This window comes from Bactrocera dorsalis, chromosome 6 (genome assembly GCF_023373825.1).
Source record: "Bactrocera dorsalis isolate Fly_Bdor chromosome 6, ASM2337382v1, whole genome shotgun sequence".
Classification (NCBI taxonomy): domain Eukaryota; kingdom Metazoa; phylum Arthropoda; class Insecta; order Diptera; family Tephritidae; genus Bactrocera; species Bactrocera dorsalis.
This window is the reverse complement of record NC_064308.1, coordinates 32,074,758-32,099,118: the sequence shown is the minus strand read 5'-3', so window position 1 is coordinate 32,099,118 and position 24,361 is coordinate 32,074,758. Positions and strand designations below refer to the sequence as shown.

Below are 24,361 nucleotides of genomic sequence, written 5' to 3'. Positions count from 1 at the left end.
ATTCAGCGACAACGCCACCTACTTCGTCGGCATCGATCACTGAAGGAGGCGTTTCTAGCAATGGCTCCAGAATTAAGGAGATTCGCCGCTGACAAAGGGTTCAGTTTCATCTTTATACCACCGAGAGCCACTTCGGCGGATTATGGGAGGCGGCTGTGAATTCCGCCAAACATCTCATCGTTCGCGCAATCGGCAGCGTTCTCCTCACAGCAGAGGAAGTATCAACACGGTCCCTAACACTTCTGAGCCAGGAGCCCAACGACGGCGAGGCGTTAGCTCCAGCGCATCCTTTAATAGAGTGCTCCCTGCGAGCACTCCCACCAGCACAGGTAGCAATGGACCCAATTCATTGCTGCCAGAGATGACAACTTATTTGCTGTCTCATGCAACAGTTTTGTTGACAGTGGTCCAAAACATACCTGACGGGTTTTCAGGAGCGCTCCAAATGTTACACCCGAAGCGGGATCTGCAGCCCGGCGACCTCGTCCTCGTACACGAAGACAACACACCACCGCGGCAGTGGGTAACAGGACGAGTCGTCGCAACCGTCGAAGGGCAAGACGGCAAGGTGTGAGTGGCAGACGTGGCAAAAAAAGCGGGCACAATTAGTGCCCATATACAAACTAGCCTTACTTCCAATGGACATTGAAGGAACCCGATCGTGAAGTTGGCCGGTGTTGCGTCAAGCGACATATTTTTTAAAACCTAAAACTAAATTTAAGAAAATTAATTGTAAAAATATTAAAATTGGAATTTATATACATTGAATTATAAAACATAGCATACTTATTCTAATAGTGCATTAATAATACTAATCTATTACTCTCCTTAATACTTACCTTAACATAACGTAGTACAGTGTTTAACGAAAGATAATTATACTTACCTCTTTTGTAACACATACTTACATTACCACTAGCTTAAGCCGTTAGTTTAAGATTCAGGCTAAGCGATTCCATAAAACGGAATAAAGAATTCTCTTGTATATATAAAGAACGTGAAACCGATCGGACGTGATTTTCATTTTTTCAGAATATTCATGCTTTTCGTGACAGGCAATTAGGTTTCACAATTTATTGAGAATTTGGTATTTTTTGTTCGATTCTTTACTCTCCAACGCTTTGACAGTTATAATAGCAAAATACAAATTAGTTTTTGTACAGTTGGAAATCTTGTAAAAATTACTTTCAGTAAAGTTAGCAAAAGTTAAAACGAACACTATTATTAACATTTCAACTGGAAATAAGATATTAGCCTGAACCTAATGCTTGCGGTAAAAATGCAGGTGTAAATTCAAAAATAATTCTATTGCTTTTTGGTTAGGTGTAGCTGGAAACGACATTAAATTTTGTTAAATAATAAATTTGAATGTACTGAAATTTTAATTTTTAACCTTATTTCTATTTAGTGTTCAATCCTCTTATAAACATACTTCAAAATCGGAATCACCGTTAATGGATGTAAATCGTAGCCCTGATCGGGATATATATCAGTATTTGAATGATGATCGCATGTCTATTGCAACTGGCCAAGCGCGCTATATTGATAACAATTATGGTAACAAAAAAAAATCGAATACATATTTAAGCAGCAGTAGCAATAATGGCAATAATAAACGTAAAAATGCAAAAACTAATTATAAAGGAAACGGTAGAATAGGCAACAGCAAGGATGGAGTTAAAGAAGTTGGATCTTATGTGGCAACAGGAGGTGCAGGAACATCATCTATGCGTAGCTCTATGATAACAAGTAAAAATCGAAACATCAAAAATAATAATAAACAAAGATCTTTGTCAATAGTGCCAACTGGCAGCAGTGGATCCTCTGCAACAATTGCGCATAGCAGCAGTTACTTCGACGACGATCAAAGTATCGGTATACCCAGAACGTATCCAATGCGCTCATCACATTTTCGTGAACGAAATCGAGCATTGTTGAGAGAGGTGAGTAATATCACATACAAAGTATAAAAATAAAAAATAATACACTTGCTAAATATAGGGAATGGTAGAATAGAACTGCAACCAAATACGCAATGCAAAAGATCATAACTGGCTCAGTAATCAGTCGATGAATATTATACCACGTGCATCCCAAAATACTGATGCTATAACGCTCCTAGCCAACTTTTTCATCTTTCCACGCTTGAGGACTGGTTCATAAAAATCAGCAAAAAATCGATTTTATTATGATTAAAGAGCACTCAAACACTCCTCAGAATCAGCAATTCGTAGTTTTTGTTAGATTATGAACTTTGCACAGAGCTTTCGCCTCTTTAGAGCGTCCATTGCCTTCATTGTCCTCGGAGTTTAATTCGCCTTTTTCCAACTTAGCAAATCTATTTTTATCCGTTGATTTCCTTGGTGTACAGACCAAATTCAACAGCCCCCAAAAATCAATGCTTTATTAAAATACGAAATGCCTTTTGATTCATTTTTTTAAACTAACACAAGTTGCTTCACACAGAATGTTATATCTCATTAACTAATAGTTCCCAAGATGCTAAATTTGTATTCGTTTCTTTTTAAAGTAGGGGCTAACTAGAAATTATATAGATGGTATTAGTTGGTCCACTTATGTACTAGCAACTACTGTACTACTGTAAAGCATGGATGGGTCCGCTAGTGTAGATACAAGAGGCCCTGTAGTTCGGTACCATCGGGGAAGAGCTAACGATATGACTAATTCCTAATCATTAGAACCAGTTCCAGCCCGATTACTCGCAATGTTATTTGACTAACGATTTTTACATTGCAATGTCCTACGAGAGTAATCGAGCGGGGCGACGCTACATTACCAGTCATTGGTGAAATGACTAGTTCCAAAATCGTTAGTGAATCGCTAATACAGAATCGCTAGCGTTTTCAATAATTCAAAATGGCTAGTGATTTGACTAACTCCAAACCGTTAGTGATTTCGTTAATTCGAAATTACAGGTGGTTTGACTAATTCAAAATCGATAGCGATTTCATTTATTCTAACTCGCTAGCGATTCTACTGGTTCAATTTTACGAAAATAAAAGAAATTTTTATGAAATTCAAAGCAATAGATTTATTAAATTCAATTATACATATGTATTTTTTAATTTATTTTCTTACTTAGTAGTTTTAAAATATGTACTATCTTACATTATATTGTTATTTATTAATCATTTATTTTCTTTATTTACTAAATGATTTTTTTTTATTACGCGTTTGTTTGACGCTGAAGGGCTTGGCGCAGTTGATTCTCTGGCGATCCAGCGTCTATCCCGGTAGGAATGGACTCTAAAATAATTAAAATATATTTGTGATTAACTGTTTTAATTAAAAAGCTTGTCCTGTTCTTACCAATAAGGGCGTCGAAAAAATTTGTAAAGCTTTTGAGCGAATCTTTGCCCAACACTCCATCAATATTGTACTGCATGGCCAATTCGTCTGTTATAATATTCTTCAGGTTTTTCACCACACTAGAACCCTGGAGAATTTGAGTCATACATTTGATCTGCAAGAAAGTAAAGGGTTGAAACGGTAAAAATAAAAAAAAATCGAAATTTACTGAAACGTATTTTAAATAAGGAAATCGAAAGAAAAAATATTACTTACGTAGTTCTTCTTTCCGCGAACTTCTATATTTTCATTAATTCGGCCCAAATCTGTTTTGTTTTTAATTGGAAATTCTCTCATTATCGATGAGTCGTGGGTGCGTTCTTTCACAAGCTGCTGAATGATGACTTTCTGCTGCGCTACTTCTTCTAGGAGCACTTGGTACTGTGCAGAAATTTGGCTCATTTTTCTTTCCATCAGTTCTAGAAATAAAAAATATATATGAATGAAAAGAGGAATATACTTGTTGGCAGCTTATACTTTACCTTCGAAGAAAGCCTTTAAAGCTTCCTTATCTTCGCATTTACATGCCTTTTCTGTATATACTTGATTGTAGCAAGTCTTTTTAATTCGTTTTGGGTTCGGACCATCCATATTGCCTTCTGTAATTTATTACTTTTTATTTCGCAATTTTTATATTTTTATATTTATTTATTTTTTATTTTTATTTTATTTGTTACTTATTACTATTATTGTTATTTTTTTAGTTTTATTATCACTAGATTTCATGTTAATGAATCGTTTTTTACTGCTTTATTTTATTGAAGATATTTATATATATTATAATATATTTAGTAATACGTATTTACAGGTAACAGAATTTGTATCAAGTTTATTGCACATGCGCGTGAAACTCTATGTTTTATGTAACATTCTCTTAATTCTTCATTTAAATTGAAACTCTTTCCATAATCTTCTTCAAAAACATTTAAATTTTCTTCTACTTCCATTTCCTGTAAATTATTAGCTATTTGCACATTGGGCACCGATTTTTCTGGCATAAAATCCTGCAAAGTAGCACTTCTAAACTTTTCAACGCACCTGTACCTCTCATTCTTTACTAGTCTACGCAGATGTCTCCTACCTACAATTTTTTTAGCTACCTTCATTTGTTTTTATTTTTTATTATTATAACTTCTTTATTATTATTATTTGTTTTATCTCACTTGTAAAATTTTTTAACGTTAATATTATATTGATTGATTATTATGGTATTAATGTATACCTTATACATAAATTACTTTATACTTCACTTTTTTTGTTTTTTTATTCGACTTTAATTTTTTCACTAACAACACTAAAATAAATTATTTTTATTTAAGGAATGTCTGTTCTTTATTGACCTTTTTCGACTGCTCTTCAACTACAATTGACACTCAAGATCAAAACAATTTAGTGTAAAAATGACAACGGCAGACTGAGCGACCGATCGAACTACAATTCCTGCGAATTTCTGCAGGAATAGTACGGGACACTAAATTTCTGTTGAATTTTGATCTGCTCGCAAAAAAAATCACACACTTTTCGCTCAATCGGATTAATGTTGTTATTGCAATTTCATATACGCATTGAGTTTCGTTTTTTAGGGGTGGGTTTTTTTCAGATTCGATGCCTCGTTGCATTACAAATCATTAGCGAAAAGACTATCTAGCGGTAATGCATGAAATCGCTAGTAGAAATCGCGCTCTGGTAATCGCTTGACACCAGCCGAACTACAGGGTGTCTTTTATAGGGGAGGAGTCATGTGTAGAAGTTCACGCAAGTGAGGAAAGTTCTCTGATCGCCATTCACTTGGGAGTGGCCAGAAACGATTTTTTTGCATATGACTCAAGCAGCTCACGACTTCCGGTCTTTGACCAAGTATCCTCTGGGTAGCCTAAGAACATCCGTTTGAAGGCGAGCTAAAGTGAGAAGGCGAAACATCCCTGCCCTGGGTTTGGGACCCGCCACGTAAAAAAAACACTCCCAATGAAAAGGAACAACAAGCCTCGGATGAGTGACCCCCCTTTTGATGACGACCATGGCAAACGAAATAAGGACTACGAATTGGGGGCATGCACCTGGAATGTCCGATCCCTTAATTGGGAAGGTGCCGCTGCGCAGCTGGTTGATGTCCTCGTGAAACTAAAGGCTGACATCACTGCCGTCCAAGAAATGCGATGGACGGGACAAGGACAGAGACAAGTAGGTCCTTGTGACATTTACTACAGTGGCTATATAAAGGAGCGCAAGTTTGGTGTTGGATTCGTGGTGGGAGAGAGACTCCGTCACCGAGTACTATCATTCACTGCGGTGAATGAACGTCCTCGTGAAACTAAAGGCTGACATCACTGCCGTCCAAGAAATGCGATGGACGGGACAAGGACAGAGACAAGTAGGTCCTTGTGACATTTACTACAGTGGCCATATAAAGGAGCGCAAGTTTGGTGTTGGATTCGTGGTGGGAGAGAGACTCCGTCGCCGAGTACTATCATTCACTGCGGTGAATGAACGTCTAGCCACAATCCGCATCAAAGCGAGGTTCTTCAACATATCGCTGATTTGCGCCCACGCCCCGACGGAAGAGAAGGACGATGTGACCAAAGATGCTTTTTATGAGTGCTTGGAGCGTACTTATGAGAGATGCCCCGCCACGATGTCAAAATCGTGCTTGGCGACTTCAACGCCAGGGTGACAAAGAAGGTATCTTTGGCACTACGGTCGGTAAATTCAGCCTCCACGAGGAAACATCCCCAAATGGGTTGAGGCTGATCGACTTCGCCGGGGCCCGAAATATGGTTATCTGTAGTACTAGATTCCAGCATAAGAAGATACATCAAGCTACCTGGCTGTCTCCGGATCGAAAAACCACCAACCAGATCGATCATGTTGTGATAGACGGAAGACACGTCTCCAGTGTTTTAGATGTGCGTGCATCCTTCTCCACTTGGTCCTTCCACCGGAGTGGAGGTCTTCCTCTTCCTCTGCTTCCCGCGGCGGGTACTGCGTCGAATACTTTCAGAGCTGGAGTGTTTTCATCCACCCGGACAACATGACCTAGCCAGCGTAGCCGCTGTTTTTTAATTCGCTGAACTATGTCAATGTCGTCGTATATCTCGTACAGCTCATCGTTCCATCGAATGCCATATTCGCCGTGGCCAACGCGCAAAGGACCATAAATCTTTCGCAGAACTTTTCTCTCGAAAACTCGCAACGTCGACTCTTCGGTTGTTGTCATCGTCCAAGCCTCTGCACCATATAGAAGGACGGGAATTATGAGCGACTTATAGAGTTTGGTTTTTGTTTGACGAGAGAGGACTTTGCTTGCCAATTGCCTACTCAGTCCAAAGTGGCACCTGTTGGTAAGAGTTATTCTGCGTTGGATTTCCAGGCTGACATTGTTGGTGGTGTTTACGCTAGTTCCAAGATAGACGAAATTATCTACAACTTCAAAGTTATGACTGTCAACAGTGACGTGAGTGCAAAGTCGCGAGTGCGACGACTGTTTGTTTGATGACAGGAGATATTTCGTCTTGCCCTCGTTCACTGCCAGACCCATTTGCGTTGCTTCCTTGTCCAGTCTGGAGAAAGCAGAACTAACGGGCGGGTGTTGAAGCCGATGATATCAATATCAATATCATCGGCATACGCCAGCAGCTGTACACTCTTATAAAAGATTGTACCTGCTCGATTCAGTTCTGCAGCTCGAATAATTTTCTCCAGCAGCAGATTGAAAAAGTCGCACGTTAGAGAGCCGCCTTGTCTGAAACCTCGTTTGGTATCGAACGGCTCGGAGAGGTGCTTCCGGCTTCTGACGTAGCTTTTGGTATTGCTCAACGTCAGCTTACACAGCCGTATTAGTTTTGCGGGGATACCAAATTCAGAAATCGCGGAATAAAGGCAGAGGAGGTGTGTGTCGATCCTCCTTTCACGGGTCTTTTCCAAGATTTGGCGCATGGTGAATATCTGGTCGGTTGTTGATTCGCCAGGTCTAAAGCGACACTGATAAGGTCCAATCAGTTTGTTGACGGTGGGTTTTAATCATTCACATCTTTTATGGATTGGGCATAGCACACTTAAACTCCAATCGTTGGGCATGCTTTCGTCCGACCATATTTTACAAAGCAGCTGATTCATGCTCTTTATGAGCTCTTCGCCGCCGTGTTTGAAGAGCTCGACCGGCAATCCGTTGGCCCCTGCCGCTTTGTTGTTCTTCAGGCGGGCAACTGCTATTCGAACTTCGTCATAGTCGTGTAATGGAACGTCTGCTCCATCGTCATCGATTGGGGTATCGGGTTCGCCTTCTCCTGGTGTTGTGCGTTCACTGCCATTCAGCAGCCGGGAGAAGTGTTCCCTCCATAATTTAAGTATGATCTGGGCATCGGTGGCTAGATCACCTTGGGGGGTTCTACAAGAGTATGCTCCGGTCTTGAAACCTTCTGCAAGCCGCCGCATTTTTTCGTAGAATTTTCGAGCATTACCCCTGTCGGCCAGCTTATCAAGCTGTTCGTACTCACGCATTTCGGCCTCCTTCTTTTTCTGTCTGCAAATGCGTCTCGCTTCCCTCTTCAGCTGACGGTATCTATCCCATCCCGCACGTGTTGTGGGCGATCGTAACGTTGCGAGGTAGGCAGCCTGTTTTCACTCCGCTGCGACACGGCACTCCTCGTCGTACCAGCTGTTCTTTTGCACTTTCCGAAAACCAATTGTTTCGGTTGCAGCTGTACGTAAGAAGTTTGAAATGCCGTCCCACAGTTCCCTTATACCGAGTTGTTGACGAGTGCTCTCAGAGAGCAGGAGTGCAAGCCGAGTGGAAAATCTTTCGGCTGTCTGTTGTGATTGCAGCTTCTCGACGTCGAATCTTCGTTGTGTTTGCTGCCGTGCGTTTTTTGCTGCACAGAGGCGAGTGCGAATTATGGCTGCAACAATATAGTGGTCCGAGTCGATGTTAGGACCTCGGAGCGCACGCACATCTAAAACACTGGAGACGTGTCTTCCGTCTATCACAACATGATCGATCTGGTTGGTGGTTTTTCGATCCGGAGACAGCCAGGTAGCTTGATGTATCTTCTTATGCTGGAATCTAGTACTACAGATAACCATATTTCGGGCCCCGGCGAAATCGATCAGCCTCAACCCATTTGGGGATGTTTCCTCGTGGAGGCTGAATTTACCGACCGTAGTGCCAAAGATACCTTCTTTGCCACCCTGGCGTTGAAGTCGCCAAGCACGATATTGACATCGTGGCGGAGGCATCTCTCATAAGTGCGCTCCAAGCACTCATAAAAAGCATCTTTGGTCACATCGTCCTTCTCTTCCGTCGGGGCGTGGGCGCAAATCAGCGATACGTTGAAGAACCTCGCTTTGATGCGGATTGTGGTTAGACGTTCATTCACCGGAGTGAATTAGAGTACTCGGCGACGGAGTCTCTCTCCCATCACGAATCCAACACCAAACTTGCGCTCCTTTATATGGCCACTGTAGTAAATGTCACAAGGACCTACTCGTCTCTGTCCTTGTCCCGTCCATCGCATTTCTTGGACGGCGGGGATGTCAGCCTTTATTTTCACGAGGACATCAACCAGCTGGGCAGCGGCACCTTCCCAATTAAGGGACCGGACATTCCAGGTGCATGCCCTCAAATCATAGTCCTTATTTCGTTTGCCATGGTCGTCATCAAAAGGGGGGTCTCTCATCCGACGCTGTGTTTGCTTTTTCATTGGGGGTGTTTTTTTACGTGGCGGGTCCCAAACTCAGCGCACAACCCTATGCAGGGGATGTTTCGCCTCTCACTTTAGCTCGACTTCAAACGGGTGTTCTCTGGCTACCCAGAGGATACTTGGTCAGAGACCGGAAGTCGTGAGCTGCTTGAGTCATATGTAAAAGAATCGTTTCTGGCCACTTCCAAGTGAATGGCGATCAGAGAATTTTCCTCCCTTGCGTAAACTTCTACACATGACTCCATCCAACATATGTATATACATTCACATATGATTGAAATCAAGCCAGCAGAAAATTGTTGTCATTTGCTGTACTCGTAATTTACCCGCAGTTTCACATCGATTCAAACAATCGCCGCAACGCTATGAACTGACATACCGTTCACTCGATCGTGATTGCCGAAGAGCCGGTTGTTCGTGTTGCATCAAAACGGACGCTGGCAGGTACTCGAAATCGATTTTTAAAAATCGATTTTCAGTAGTCGAAGTGGATTAAGAACCGGTTCTTGACATTGGAAAAATCGATTATTTTACGAGAAAACTCGATTCTCGAGTAGAACCGGAATCGATTTTACCATCCCTACTGGCCGCCGTCGCGTGCACATTAAAGTCTAGGAGTAGAGCAGAAGAGGGCGCGTCTAACACGCTATGTCTAAACATATGGTAATGCTTTGTCCAACATTCATCGAATTAAATTTCAAAATCGACGGCTAAAACCCAGACACTAGACTTAATAAAACACAGACTTGAACTTTCCTTTTAAATTTTGTATTGTTCTGTGCAAGGCTTCAGGAATATTTGTCTTATGCACTTTTCTTATTCAGTCATGTTTTGAAATATAATTTTTTTTATTTATTAATTGTTGTGACTTTTAAAATAAAATGATAGCAAGAAGTTTATGTCCGTCCTGAGGCCGCCGTTAGTACCTTCTTCAGAACTAAAAGAATACCCGTGCAAATTTTCACGTCTTTCCGGGCTGTGGTTCGGGCGTAATGCGCGGACATACAAAAAAGGCGTTTCATTTTTTATATGTAAGATATAAGATAACGCTCTGTATGTACAAATGTTTGTTTGACATTGCCCAAAAAATATTGTACACATACATATGCGTACACATGTGAATATGTCACTCAAAAAAACCACATACATATACATTGTCCAACAATCGTCTCAAATAGCATCAATGGCGTCACAAATCAATATGGCAGGCAAATAGCCTAAGTCTAAATTTATAGCAAACAACAACATTTTCATTCATGACCGCAAGTGCACTTTCAACAGGTAAACTCGCTTCATTCTTTAAAGCAAACACCATTACATCTCCGCGAGCATGCCTTTACCACCACCAACAAGCGTCTTCTGGCGACGATGGGAAATCTTATTCGGCACAGCTCAGATTTTCTACCAATAACACTATATTGTGACGCTTTTTCGTGGCGTCAGTCCTGCGATGCGTTGACGCTCTGAACACATAGAGCGCGACAGACTGCAAGCGACATCTGTCAAACTCACTTACTCACTTAAGGACACAGTTATTGATACGGCTGCCAACTACATAACTGTTTCCATAAGAACGTGTGTATTTAATATTTGACAGATCTCGCTTTCAGTCTGTAACGCTTTATGTGTAACTCTTTGACAAAACGTAAGCTTCGGCCATTGCACAGTAGAAGCAGGAAAAAATCTTTTCGTGGTAGCAACGCAGTGCTATATATATTGAGGTAGTATATACTAGACAAATTTATTTTATCAAATAACAAAAACTATATATACTCGTATTGCTTCTTAATATGAAAGGAATTTATTTATTAATGATATATATTTATTAATAGGTTTGAATCCGCCATAGTGTGCAATATTTCGCACTTATCATTTACTGATGTTTAGATATTGTTTATGTAGTGAAATGCATAACAAAATGCAGCCCTGTTTTTAGATTTCTCGATGGTGAGCTTTCTTCTGAATGTATTTGCAAGAATGAATGGATGTCCAACCTCAAAATTAACGTTTTTTATGCCATTTTTCATAGTAGCCAGATCAGAAAAAAACTATTTTTTGGGCATTTCAAATAAAACACCCAATTCGCATTTTCCACACCACCTATGAGGTATGCAAAAGAGCGCGTTACCGAAGTTATTTTTTGGTGCTCGGTTCTCCAGTAGGCCTATATCACCCATTAAAAACTTATTTACATAAAAAAATTAAAAAAAAAAAAACAAAACGATAACAATTCATATAGTACAAAAAAATTAACAAAAACAATATCACTCCATTTCACAGAATATTAATATAATACTTAAAAGTATAAAAATAAACGTATATACAAATACCAATATTTAGGCCCAAAATTCTAATTTGTAATTAAAAACTTTTTAATCTTTATCGTTCTAACTTTAGAGCCTCTTAATGCGAATCTGCTTAAAAAAAACTTTTTTTGTATTAAATATTTGGCTCATTGCAACCACTAAAAAAAGAAGATAAAAACTACTAATGTGAAACACACAAAATTGTATTCCTTAAATTGGGTAGAGATAAATCTTAATTTAAAGATCTTGTCACAAAATAAATTGTAATTCTAATAAATAGAGCAATAACTAATTTTGGGTCACAGTCTTCACAACACAAGAAGGGGCTAATATCTTTTAATTTAGTAAAATGAATTTCTTCTACGCCTATTTTATGACAATTTTTGTCAAATTCCTCAATAAATTTTATTTCTAAATTATTAATAAATGCAACAAATTCTTCAGGCTGCATGTATCGATCTGGTTTTGGTGTATGAAGATGAATTCATCGGAAGGAATTTCATCTCCTAAATAAGGAAATGGCAGAAGGCATGTGTGCATTTTAAAAATTTCCAAATAACGGTAGCCGCAAAAATAATTAAAAGCATTTTCCTTTAAAAAGTTAATTTCTAAACTACTATCTAAAGTAATGGATCTAACAATGGAGTGTTCGGGCCGCGGTAAACCCTGGAAATCCTGCCAAGAAAGGTCACTTAAAACGGAATTATTGCACACATTAAAAGAACATTACGGCTATGTTCTGAAATAACTATGCTTTCGGGTTCTAAAGGCATCTCGCAGTTACCTTTTGTTACGATATTTACGTAACGAAAACCTCACGACTTCCTAAATGAAATAAAGAACATGAAAGGTGTAACTCTAGTACCTCCCCTACTTCTTCTAATCTGACCAAAAAAATGTTCTAAGCTGTCCTGACATAGTCGTCTTGACTTAAGGTAAGGAAATCCTGAGTGTGACAGCAATCGCCACAATCGTCTTAAACTATTAATATTTATTAACCTCTTCTTCTTTACTGGCGTAGACACTGCTTACGCGATTATAGCCGAGTCAACAACAGCGCGGCAGTCGTTTCTTCTCTTCGCTACGTGGCGCCAATTGGATATTCCAAGCGAGGCCAGGTCCTTCTCCACTTGGTTCTTCCACCGGAGTGGAGGTCTTCCTCTTCCTCTGCTTCCCGCGGCGGGTACTGCGTCGAATACTTTCAGAGCTGGAGTGTTTTCATCCATCCGGACAACGTGACCTAGCCAGCGTAGCCGCTGTCTTTTAATTCGCTGAACTATGTCAATGTCGTCGTATATGCGATATTCGCCGTGGCCAACGCGCAAAGGACCATAAATCTTTCGCAGACCTTTTCTCTCGAAAACTCGCAACGTCGACTCATCGGTTGTTGTCATCGTACAAGCCTCTGCACCATATAGCAGGAAGGGAATTATGAGCAACTTATAGAGTTTGGTTTTTGTTCGTCGAGAGAGGACTTTACTTTTCAATAGCCTACTCAGTCCGAAGTAGCACCTGTTGGCAAGAGTAATCCTGCGTTGGATTTCCAGGCTGACATTGTTGGTGGTGTTTACGCTGGTTCCAAGATACGAGACCGATGATATCAATATCATCGGCATACGCCAGCAGCTGTACAAAAGGCAATCTCTTATAAAAGATTGTACCTGCTCGATTCAGTTCTGCAGCTCTAATAATTTTCTCCAGTAGCAGATTGAAAAAGTCGCACGATAGGGAGTCGCCTTGTCTGAAACCTCGTTTGGTATCGAACGGCTCGGAAAGGTCCTTCCCGATCCTGACGGAGCTTTTCGTGTTGCTCAACATCAGTTTACACAGCCGTATTAGTTTTGCAGGGATACCAAATCCAGACATCGCGGCATAAAGGCAGCTCCTTCTCGAAAGCAGCTTTGAAATCGACGAATAGGTGGTGAGTGTTAATTCTCCTTTCACGGGTCTTTTCCAAGATTTGGCGCATGGTGAATATCTGGTCGGTTGCTGATTTACCAGGTCTGAAGCCACACTGATAAGGTCCAATCAGTTTGTTGACGGTGGGCTTTAATCTTTCACACAATACGCTCGATAGAACCTTGCACGCGATGTTGAGGAGGCTTATCCCACGGTAGTTGGCGCAGATTGTGGGGTCTCCTTTTTTATGGATTGGGCATAGCACACTTAAATTCGAATCGTTGGGCATGCTTTCATCCGACCATATTTTGCAAAGAAGCTGATGCGTGCTTCTTATCAGTTCTTCGCCGCCGTGTTTGAATAGCTCGGCCGGCAATCCGTCGGCCCCTGCCGCTTTGTTGTTCTTCAGGCGGGCAACTGCTATTTAAACTTCTTCATGGCCGGGTAATGGAACGTCTGCTCCATTGTCATCGATTCGGAATCGGGTTCGCCTTCTCCTGGTGTTATGTGTTCACTGCCATTCAGCAGGCTGGAGAAGTGTTCCCTCCATAGTCTAAGTATGCTCTGGGCATCGGTGGCTAGATCACTTTTGGGAGTTCTACAGGAGTATGCTCCGGTCTTGAAACCTTCTGTAAGCCGCCGCATTTTTTCGTAGAATTTTCGAGCATTACCCCTGTCGGCCAGCTTATCAAGCTGTTCGTACTCACGCATTTCGGCCTCTTTCTTCTTCTGTCTGCAAATGCGTCTCGCTTCCCTCTTCAACTCTCGGTATCTATCCCATCCCGCACGTGTTGTGGTCGATCGTAACGTTGCGAGGTAGGCAGCCTGTTTTCTCTCCGCTGCGGCACGGCACTCCTCGTCGTACCAGCTGTTCTTTTGCACTTTCCGAAAACCAATGGTTTCGGTTGCAGGTGTACGTAAGGAGTTTGAAATGCCGTCCCACAGTTCCCTTATACCGAGTTGTTGACGAGTGCTCTCAGAGAGCAGGATAGCAAGCCGAGTGAAAAATCTTTCGGCTGTCTGTTGTGATTGCAGCTTCTCGACATCGAACCTTCCTTGTGTTTGTTGGCGTGCGTTTTTTGCTGCACAGAGGCGAGTGCGAATTATGGCTGCAACAATATAGTGGTCCGAGTCGCACATCTGCAACACTGGAGACGTGTCTTCCGTCTATCACAACATGATCGATCTGGTTGGTGGTTTTTCGATCCGGAGACAGCCAGGTAGCTTGATGTATCTTCTTATGCTGGAATCTAGTACTACAGATAACCATATTTGGGGCCCCGGCGAAATCGATCAGCCTCAACCCATTTGGGGATGTTTCCTCGTGGAGGCTGAATTTACCGACCGTAGTGCCAAAGATAACTTCTTTGCCCACCCTGGCGTTGAAGTCGCCAAGCACGATATTGACATCGTGGCGGAGGCATCTCTCATAAGTGCGCTCCAAGCACTCATAAAAGGCATCTTTGGTCACATCGTCCTTCTCTTCCGTCGGGGCGTGGGCGCAAATCAGCGATACGTTGAAGAACTTCGCTTTGATGCGGATTGTGGTTAGACGTTCATTCACCGGAGTGAATTAGAGTACTCGGCGACGGAGTCTCTCTCCCATCACGAATCCAACACCAAACTTGCGCTCCTTTATATGGCCACTGTAGTAAATGTCACAAGGACCTACTCGTCTCTGTCCTTGTCCCGTCCATCGCATTTCTTGGACGGCGGTGATGTCAGCCTTTATTTTCACGAGGACATCAACCAGCTGGGCAGCGGCACCTTCCCAATTAAGGGACCGGACATTCCAGGTGCATGCCCTCAAATCATAGTCCTTATTTCGTTTGCCATGGTCGTCATCAAAAGGGGGGTCTCTCATCCGACGCTGTGTTTGCTTTTTCATTGGGGGTGTTTTTTTACGTGGCGGGTCCCAAACCCAGCGCACAACCCTATGCAGGGGATGTTTCGCCTCTCACTTTAGCTCGCCTTCAAACGGATGTTCTTAGGCTACCCAGAGGATACTTGATCAAAGACCGGAAGTCGTGAGCTGCTTGAGTCATATGTAAAAGAATCGTTTCTGGCCACTCCCAAGTGAATGGCGATCAGAGAACTTTCCTCACATGCGTGAACTTCTACACATGACTCCATCCTCCTATTTATTAACCACCCCTTGATAAAATTGATATTATTTGTTGTGTTGTTTCCTTACTCATCTACGACCCGAATTGTTTTCAAAACTTTTCTGCCTCATCAAAAAAATGGTTTTGCTCTGGGAAACTTATAAAAACTTGTTTAGTGGGTACAATGGCTTCAGTGAAACTACTATTAAAGATATCGAATAATTTATTGAAAAAAGAAACGAAATCCGCGGTATTAATAAAGCTCATACTATTTGAGCTTAAAGCTCCCAAGCTGTAAAGAAATGGCATACCTGAAGCGACCGTATTACTTAACACTTGAGACGCGCATTTAACTTTAATTTTTTGAAAGGTATTGGGGTAAATATGAACATCGGTTAATTTATGCGCACACCGATAACTCGACTTAGAGTTCTGCTTATAAAAATGGACTATATTTGACCAACATACACGACTATTTTTAAAATCAACTTTATTTTTCATATTTTGTAAACAGTTTCGACTACATTTTAATAAATGGGAGCTATCGTAAAAAAAAAACATATGTCCTTTCCATTAACGTTGAAAGAAGGCCGTGACATTGAAACACCTAACAAATTAGCTAAATTTTGAAAATTGGTAGCCTGGTCACAAACAAAATCGAAAAGAACTAGCCCTATTTTTTGAAGTTGGGTAATGGCTTCAAGAATATATTTCTTGTGGACATTCCCTCTAACAAAAAAATAAGCTAACGGGTGGAACTAAGGTTCCCCACCTATACCTTCCACCATTATGGTCATTGCAGTTGTGGCTATTCTAGATGTGTGATTTTCATCGCCATAATCTTCAAGACCTATCACCCTATCAAATTGACGTTTCAGTGACATTTCATCACAAGAAACTGATATGAACTTTTGTTCGAAAGAAAACCCCTTACTCCTAATTTGTAAAGTCTTTATTCTGCTTTGGGTTCAATCTGGGAAACGAGGGCAATCTGCGACAAAATTATGTAACGTATTTTCCGAGAGAAAACTAAGTTGGTGCTTTAGGTAGCGGTAAGCGATTGGTGAAAAAAAAAATACACCCAAAGCTAAAGTTAAAAAAAAAACTATCATATCGCCGACCGTGATTTTGGCGATTACAATTTAAAAACTACTCCTAATACAAGCACCTAACTGAGGAGGAACTTTGCTGCAAACTATCTCAAGAGGATCTGACTTTTTCCTAAATGAACTACTTCTTAACATTTCTCTACATCTTTCTAATTCAGTTGCCATTTGGACCAACTGAGCTTTTAAACTCCTATTCTCCTGTTCTTTTTCATTTAATTTTATTTTTAAAATCCTGTTCTCTTCCCTCAATTTTTTTTTCTATCTGTCCCTGCTGTCAGACCCCTACCCGTTTTGCGCGGCTTTTTCACTACTCTTTAGTAGCTCCTGCTCAAGAAGTGGCTGAGGCTCTAAATGCGGAAGCAGCTGCCTCGACGCACCGTTTGCATTTGAGGCAGGTCCTCCCATTTGGGGAAAAAAATCTTCTACTCCCATTTCAATAGTATTTTCAAAAAAGAATTTGGAGCGTTAAATAATGGCTCAATAATAAAATTAATGTCCGGAACGGCTCTCGGACTAAATTTTTTGGCATTACGCATTTTATTAGAAAAATGCCGCTCACAAGCAAAAATTTGTTTAAGTGTTTTTTCATTCAGAGCTTCAAAAAAACTTAAGCGTTTGTTTTTTTTATAACTATCATAAATATTCAAATATAAATCGTTACTTTAAAAACAGTTACGCTCTGAACACGTAGAGCGCGACAGACTGCAAGCGACATTTGTCAAATATTAAAATACTAATGTTCTTAATGACACAGTTATTGAGGCAGCTGTATTTTAAAATTTGACAGATGTCGCTTGCAGCCTGCTGCAGCTGAAACGTCTAATAACGAGAAAAAAATGTATCAGGCATAAAAAACTACAAACAAAAACAAAACACAATATTTCGAACCTTTTATAATTCATTGTTCTAGGATAATCTTTCCAATCGTAAAGGCAAATTTCGACATTACGAACTATATGGACGCATACAACATTAAAATCTATAAAGGAATAGAGAAATTACAAACGTCATCCATAAAATTAATTCACTTAATTATCTTAACAATTTTCAGCAAATAGAAATCGAACTTCTGAAAATCCGCGAACACACCATTAAATATCTTTAAACAAGCTATCTCTGTCATACTCTAACTCACGAAATAGTACAATCACTCAATGCATTAAATACACTAACTTTTCAATGCCGTCGAACTAAACCAGATCATGATAAGCTATTAACAATACAAAAAAATCTCAATACCCTTAACACAACCAATAACGACCAAGTCATTATAAATAAACAATTACAGAACAGAATAAACGATTTAACTACAATCTCAAATATGTTAAAAAATACAAACAGAAGAGATAATTTGCTTAATAATGAGGTAGCAATAAGTTTCCAAAATCAAGTCAGACCAATAAAAGAAGAAATAATAATATGCAACTGAATGGGCCAATCTGAATATAATAAATACTTATCTTCTACACGAAATATAATTACAAAAACATTAAAAAAATAATGTAACACTCCACCAGTCGAAGAAATGTTAGAGCTTGCTGAAGTATCCATCTTACATAATAAAACAGTAATAGTTTACATTGTAAAAATTCTAGAATTAGAAGCAACCAACTACTATTAAAACATAAATAGTTCACTTAGGAATAAATGAAATATTTTTGTCTGAAAATTCTATTGTATGTTAAAAGTACCAAAAAATTTTAAAATATCCAATAATATAAAAATTTGTAAAAAAAAATACACCATTAATTTAAGAGAATCAAAATGTTTTTATAAATTACCTAAGGGCAAAGAATCGCTGTGTGACTTCAGTAATGCAGACTATATGAAGAAATCGAAGAGATTGACAACAGCTTAATCCTACTTAATAACTCTAACCGCAGTCTCAACAATATAACCCCTCATCTGAAAGGAACATATCTCGTACACTTCGGAATGAACACTTAACTATTTTTTTTGCAAAATCTTTTTATTTATTGAATCTGCTTTTGGTTTTAAAAGCCTAACAATAAGATATAAAATCTTTAATTTATTTAAAAACTAGACAAGCTCAAGCAAGTGATTGAGCTGTTTTGGTGATACGTTGCTCCTTAGTACGTGGACATATCTCTTCCTTTAAGGGGTGTTTGATTGCAGGAATGTACCAAAGTAGTAACCAACGGGTTTGGGTGATCTCGGAGTTTAGATATATATTTAATTGTGCTGTCTTCTACCTCTTTCTTTACCATAGAAATACCAAGGTCTTTATGGATATTTTCATTACGCATGTACCATGGTGAACAGGTGGTTGTTCTAAGCATTTTGGATAGGATTAGTCGGCTTTATGACCGCGTTATATAAAAGAACTTTGTTATTTAGGCTAGGTAGGTAGGTAGGTAGGAGTGCAGCCCTATCGGGCTCAATTAGCACTGATGTGCCATTTTGGTACACTATTCGTAGAACCTCCTGTATCTGCTGTTACGTTCCACCTTCTCTCTCAAACCATTTTGAGGTGTCGATGAAACTACTTATGTCCGATATGCTTTTGGTGGAAATCCATTCAAGGTTTGGTGCTTGGTGGATTCCGAGTGTTTTGTGTCGGATCTGTGCCAGAGCTGGGCATTCGCAGAGAAAGTGGAAGATTGTTTCCTTGTTCCCTGCTACTCCGCAGCCACGGCAGATGTCGTTGTAGGGCATACCCATTTTGCATGTTCATGCAAATGCATGTTCCCCAAATGGCCAGTGCCCTGTTGTGGTAGCTGTTATTCTGTAAATACTTTTTCTTGAACTATTTAATAGGTCGTTGGTTCTTTTCCTGTCGTATGTTGGCCATAATTGTTTAGTTATGACGCATTTTGTAATGTTTTTCCACCTGTTGTTAGCAATTTGTTGAAATTGTCTATTGATCTCTCCTTTGATCGATCCTAGCGGGCTCGGTATGAGCTCCGCCTCGGATTCATTGAGGAAAGCTCCTGCCTTTGCCAACTCATCTGCTTTTTCGTTACCGAAAATGTTCCTGTGGCCGGGAACCCAGATCAAGTTTAGCTGGAGCTTGTCTTTTATTGAGCTTAGTGCTCTCTTGCATTTGTGAACTATACTGGATTTTGTCATGGGTGAAGACAATGCCAGGAGGGCCGCCTGGCTATCCGTAAATATAGTAGCTTTATGTATATTCCCCTGGTTTTCTAATAGAACTTCGGATGCTTTTTCTATGCCTAGTACTTCTGCTTCGAAGATGCTAGCCGAGTTCGGTAGACGTATAGAGAGAGATATGCCCAGATCAGCGGAGAATACCCCCGTGCCCACTTCGCAGTCCATTTTGGACCCTTCGGTATAGACTGAGGTGGTACCCTCCTCTGCAATTGAACCTCTTCTCCATTCTCGTCTAGATGGTATCCTCACCTGGAAGTGTCTATTGAAATCCAACTTTGGGAGCATGTAGTCTGATTTATTAATAGTGAGCTTGTTTAGGATTACACTATGTCCGTAGTTCTGCTGATTCCAACCTCCCAATTCTTTTATTCTTATCGCCGCAATAGCTGCTGTTTTTTGAATAAAAATGTCCATTGGTAGTTGATGCAGGATCACATTGAGCGCATCAGTCGGACATGACCTGATTGCGCCCGTAACACCCGCACATGCTGCTCTTTGTATTCCATTTAATTTTCTAATGTTGTACTGTTTGTTTAGCGCTGGCCACCATACCAGAGCTCCATATGTGTGTATGGGTCTTATGACCGCCGTGTACATCCACATGATTATACTTGGTTTGAGGCCCCAATTCTTGTTGACGATTTTCTTACAAGTATAGTAGGTATGCTTTGTTTATTCTTTTTTCTATATTTATTTTCCAGGACAGTTTGGCGTCAATCTCCACCCCCAAATACTTAGCTGTTGGGGATAGAGTGAGTGTTGTGCCGTTTAGTACCGGAAGTTGAAACTGAGGTATTTTGGTTCTGCTAGTGAATAGCATCAGTTCTGTTTTGTTCGGGTTAACTCCTAGACCATTGCTTTTAGCCCATAGGTTTAACCTACGAAGTGCTCTTTCCATAATCTCGCTGACTGTTGAAGGAAACATACCTGATACCAACAACACTATATCGTCTGCATACGCTACTGCTTTCACTCCTCCACCGTTTAATTGGAGGAGTATTTCGTTCAGCGCTACAACCCATAGAAGCGGAGAGAGAACCCCCCCTTGAGGCGTCCCTCTACTCACATAACTTGTTTGTGTTGCAGCGCCGTTTGAAGCTATAATCTTCCTATTCTCAAGCATCGATAGTATCCATCTGCACACAGTGTCATCTATGCCCCCATGCGCCAGAGAATTAATTATCGTATTTACTTCTATGTTATTGAAGACGCCCTCTATGTCTGGAAAAGCAGCCATGGTGTATTGTTTGTGGTGTAGTGATTTTTCAATCACACTTATCACCTCGTGAAGGGCGGTTTCGGTTGATCGGCCCTTTATGTACGCATGTTGGGACTTCGATAACTTCTTCGCCATTATTGTTCTTACGTGTATATCTATTAGCCTTTCTAGTACCTTCAGCATAAATGAGGTAAGGCTTATAGGTCTAAAATCCTTGGCATTCTCGTGTGTTCTTCTGCCTGGTTTCGGAAGGAACACAACTTTACCCTTTTTCCAACTTCTTGGGATGTAAGATAGTTGAATGCTTGCTTTGTATATATTTTCAAGCCTTAGAACCATTGGTTCTACCAGTTTCTGCAGCATTATGGGCATAATCCCGTCAGGACCTGCCGCTTTAAATGGTGCAAAACTATTTATGGCATATTTGATTTTCCTTTTGTCTACTATTTGGCTTCGATAGTCAGCTGCGTTCACCGGTGGTTCCGGTTGAACCCTCGTTGAAGGTGTTTGCTGACTCCCGGGGAAGTGTGTTGTAATTAGTACCTCCAGAGACTCTTTTGCCGAGGAGGTCCAATCACTTCCCTCCGTCCTAATGTAGGCAGTATTAATATGGTCTTTGGATAGCATTTTACTCAGCCTAGCGGCAACTTTCAATCGATGTGCAGAAAGATCGCCATGAGTCATTTTTAGCTTTTCCTGACTATTTAGGCTAAGTTTGGAGTTTTTTTATTGAAAAGCCAATTTAAATTATTTTTGGTCTTAGCGAAAATGTAACATGCTTACCTTAATAGCTATTAGACCTTAAGTGCTCGGCTAATATTCTTGATGATATTATGTGGCATTTGTTACGGCTCACTAAAGCTGTGTCATCCCCAAAAGCTGATGTTAATCGATTATTAGCTGTTGGAAGATCTGCAGCATATACGATGTATAGAATTGAGCCTAGAACACTGCGCTGTGGTACACCAGCCCTTATGTGTCGTTCATCCGATATGAAATCTCCCACTTTTACCATAAATTGTCTATTTTTTAAATAAGACTCTAATGTTTTATACAATTCTAAAGGTACAAAGTTTTTAATAAAAGAGCTTCATGCCACACCTTATCAAACGCCTGAACCACGTCTAGAAATATAGGTGAACAGTACTCTCTGTACTCAAATGCTTTTCTTATTTCGTTAGTAATTCTATTTACTTGCTCTATCGCGCTATGTTTCTTACGAAACCCGTTACTATTATATTATTTTCCTGGAGGAAAGGAGTCATATTTGATAGTAACACTTTTTCAAATATTTTAGAAAGACAGGGTAGAAGACTGATTGGTCTGTATGATAACGGCTTTGTTAAGTCTTTTCCAGGTTTATGTATCAAGATCTGCGACTTTTTCCATGAATTAGAATAGTATCCGATATTAACAATTGCATTGAAGAGCAAAGAGAGCACTTTTACAGCAATATTTGGTAACTCAATAAGCATTTTTGGCGTAATATTATCATGTCCTAGTGACTGTTTTGGGTTAAGTTCTTTTATTATTCTAATAATTTCAGAAAGATAAGTCTTAAAAGAATCGAGTGACTCGTTAACTGTGTTGGGTAAGCTAGACAGCTCAAAGTGGTTCTTTGGGCAATTAGGTTGAAATACCTTTTCTAGGTGATTTGCAAGACAATTAGCCATTTTCTTTTTTTTTTTTGGCTTCCCAAATTGGATTTTGCTTGCTTGAATTTGGACACAGCTTCTTTATATATTTCAGTGTTGAATTCTTCCTCACGTTTAAGTGATTTTTTTAATTTACGTGCAGCAGATTTTAATTGAAGCTGAGTGGAAGGGGAGCGATTTATCTGTGATTGCCGTCTCGCACGCCTTTTTTCATTTACAAGCTTTTCAATTTCTCTATTAGAGTTTTCTTATGCTTTCGTCAATATCTCTTCCTGCATTTATTTTGTGCTCAATATTAATGTGGCTACTAACCCATTTTTTATATTTTAGCCAATTCGTTTTTTCAGATGTTAGACCCACTTTTGGATCAACAATAATAAGTAGCTCACATATCTTTATTAGTACAGTAGAGTGATCAGAAGATAGGTCAAGGCATGTATCAATTGTTATGTGCGATTTATCTAAATTTTTGAATGCAGCAAAATCAATTAAATCTGGTATTTTGTTACGATCACTAGGCCAATATGCCGGCTTACCAGGAGATATTATCTCAAGGTTATTGTGCCTATTCATAATAGTGTGATACAGCTGTCGTCCTTTCGGATTAATTAGTCGTGAGCCCCAATACATGTGTTTTGCATTGTAATCTTCACCTGCTGGAAATCTATGGCCTAGTGTTCCAAAAAAGTCTTTAAATTGAATGTCTGTAATTTTAAACCGAGGTGGGCAGCATATGGCCGTCAGGTTTAAGTCCCCGCGGAGATTTTTTTATAGCTATTGATGTAGCTTGTAATTGTGCTGTGGCATAAGATTCTAATGCGTGGTGACGTCTTCTAACCAACACTGCTGTTCCTCCATGTGTCTTTCCATCTGGATATAAAGAAATTGTTTTTGTTCGTAAGATGAGTTTCAGACAATAGCACTACATCAATATTATTTTCATGCAGAAATCTAATAAGTTCCAGTTTGAGTTGATTAACACCGTTAGCAATCCATAAACAAATCTTCAATACACTCATCTTTTACTTAAAACAGTTTGTAAGATTTGGTTTTGTGAGTTGATAATCTCTTGAATCATATTTTGCATTGAAGCCGTAAGATGTGTCATACATTGGGTAAGGTTGAAAATCATAGTTTCAACGCTTTCATTTGGTTGGTTTTGGGGCAATTGCATTTGTGCAGTATTGCCTTTCACTACGTTTGCATAGCTCCCTTGTGCAGCGTTGTCTTTAGGATTTACTGGTTTTGAAATATGGACGGGGATTTCAATATTTTTATTAGGGGGAATATTCAACATTTGTTTAAGACGTGATTGAATGCCCTGTGACAAATTCAATTTCAAATCTTTATATAGTTAGCAGTGTGATTTCCTCCACATTTGCTGCATGCTTTATTTAAATCCTCTTTTTTACGAGTACATTTTGAAGTAGGATGTCGTTGTTACTGGCGTCGTATTGACGCCCCGTTATGTGGCCGCCGGGCACGGGGTGATGATGGCCCTATTGTTCGACGGGACCGTATTTCCAGGCTTAATGGCGGTCGTCGTACTGCGCCGCGTTTGCGGCCGGCAGGAGGTTGGCTTGGGTCGTTCCGAGTAGTACGGTGCAACATGGTGTGATGCGGCCGCATACAAATCTGGCAGAGGTTGCCCGAGGTACATTCATGGGTTTGGAGTGTTATTTTAAATATTCGAATGTCAAGAATCGATTCTTAATCGACTTCGACTACTGAAGATCGATTACAAAAAATCGATTATTTTACGAGAAAACTCGATTCTCGAGTAGAATGGGAATCGAGTTTACCATCCCCACTGGCAGCCATCGCGTGCACATATAATAAGCTCCGCACAATAACCACCACAAAAAAAAATG

General features: G+C 40.1%; 1 protein-coding gene across 14 annotated transcripts in view; it reads left to right on the top strand.

Moving 5' to 3' along the window:
• LOC105234143 (probable serine/threonine-protein kinase DDB_G0276461) overlaps positions 1-24,361 on the top strand; it is a 412,380-nt gene that overhangs the window by 260,881 nt on the left and 127,138 nt on the right. For 11 of the 14 annotated variants that reach the window (XR_007423251.1, XR_007423250.1, XR_007423248.1 and 8 more), the window contains one exon: positions 1,409-1,943. Coding sequence is in view for 10 of the 14 variants with exons in the window: in XM_049460456.1 (XP_049316413.1) it covers positions 1,409-1,943 (535 nt within the window). In the remaining 4 variants the exon portion in view is untranslated. The remainder of the gene's footprint in view (positions 1-1,408; positions 1,944-24,361) is intronic. The other 3 variants (XM_049460458.1, XM_049460457.1, XM_049460455.1) reach the window with 3 other exon arrangements.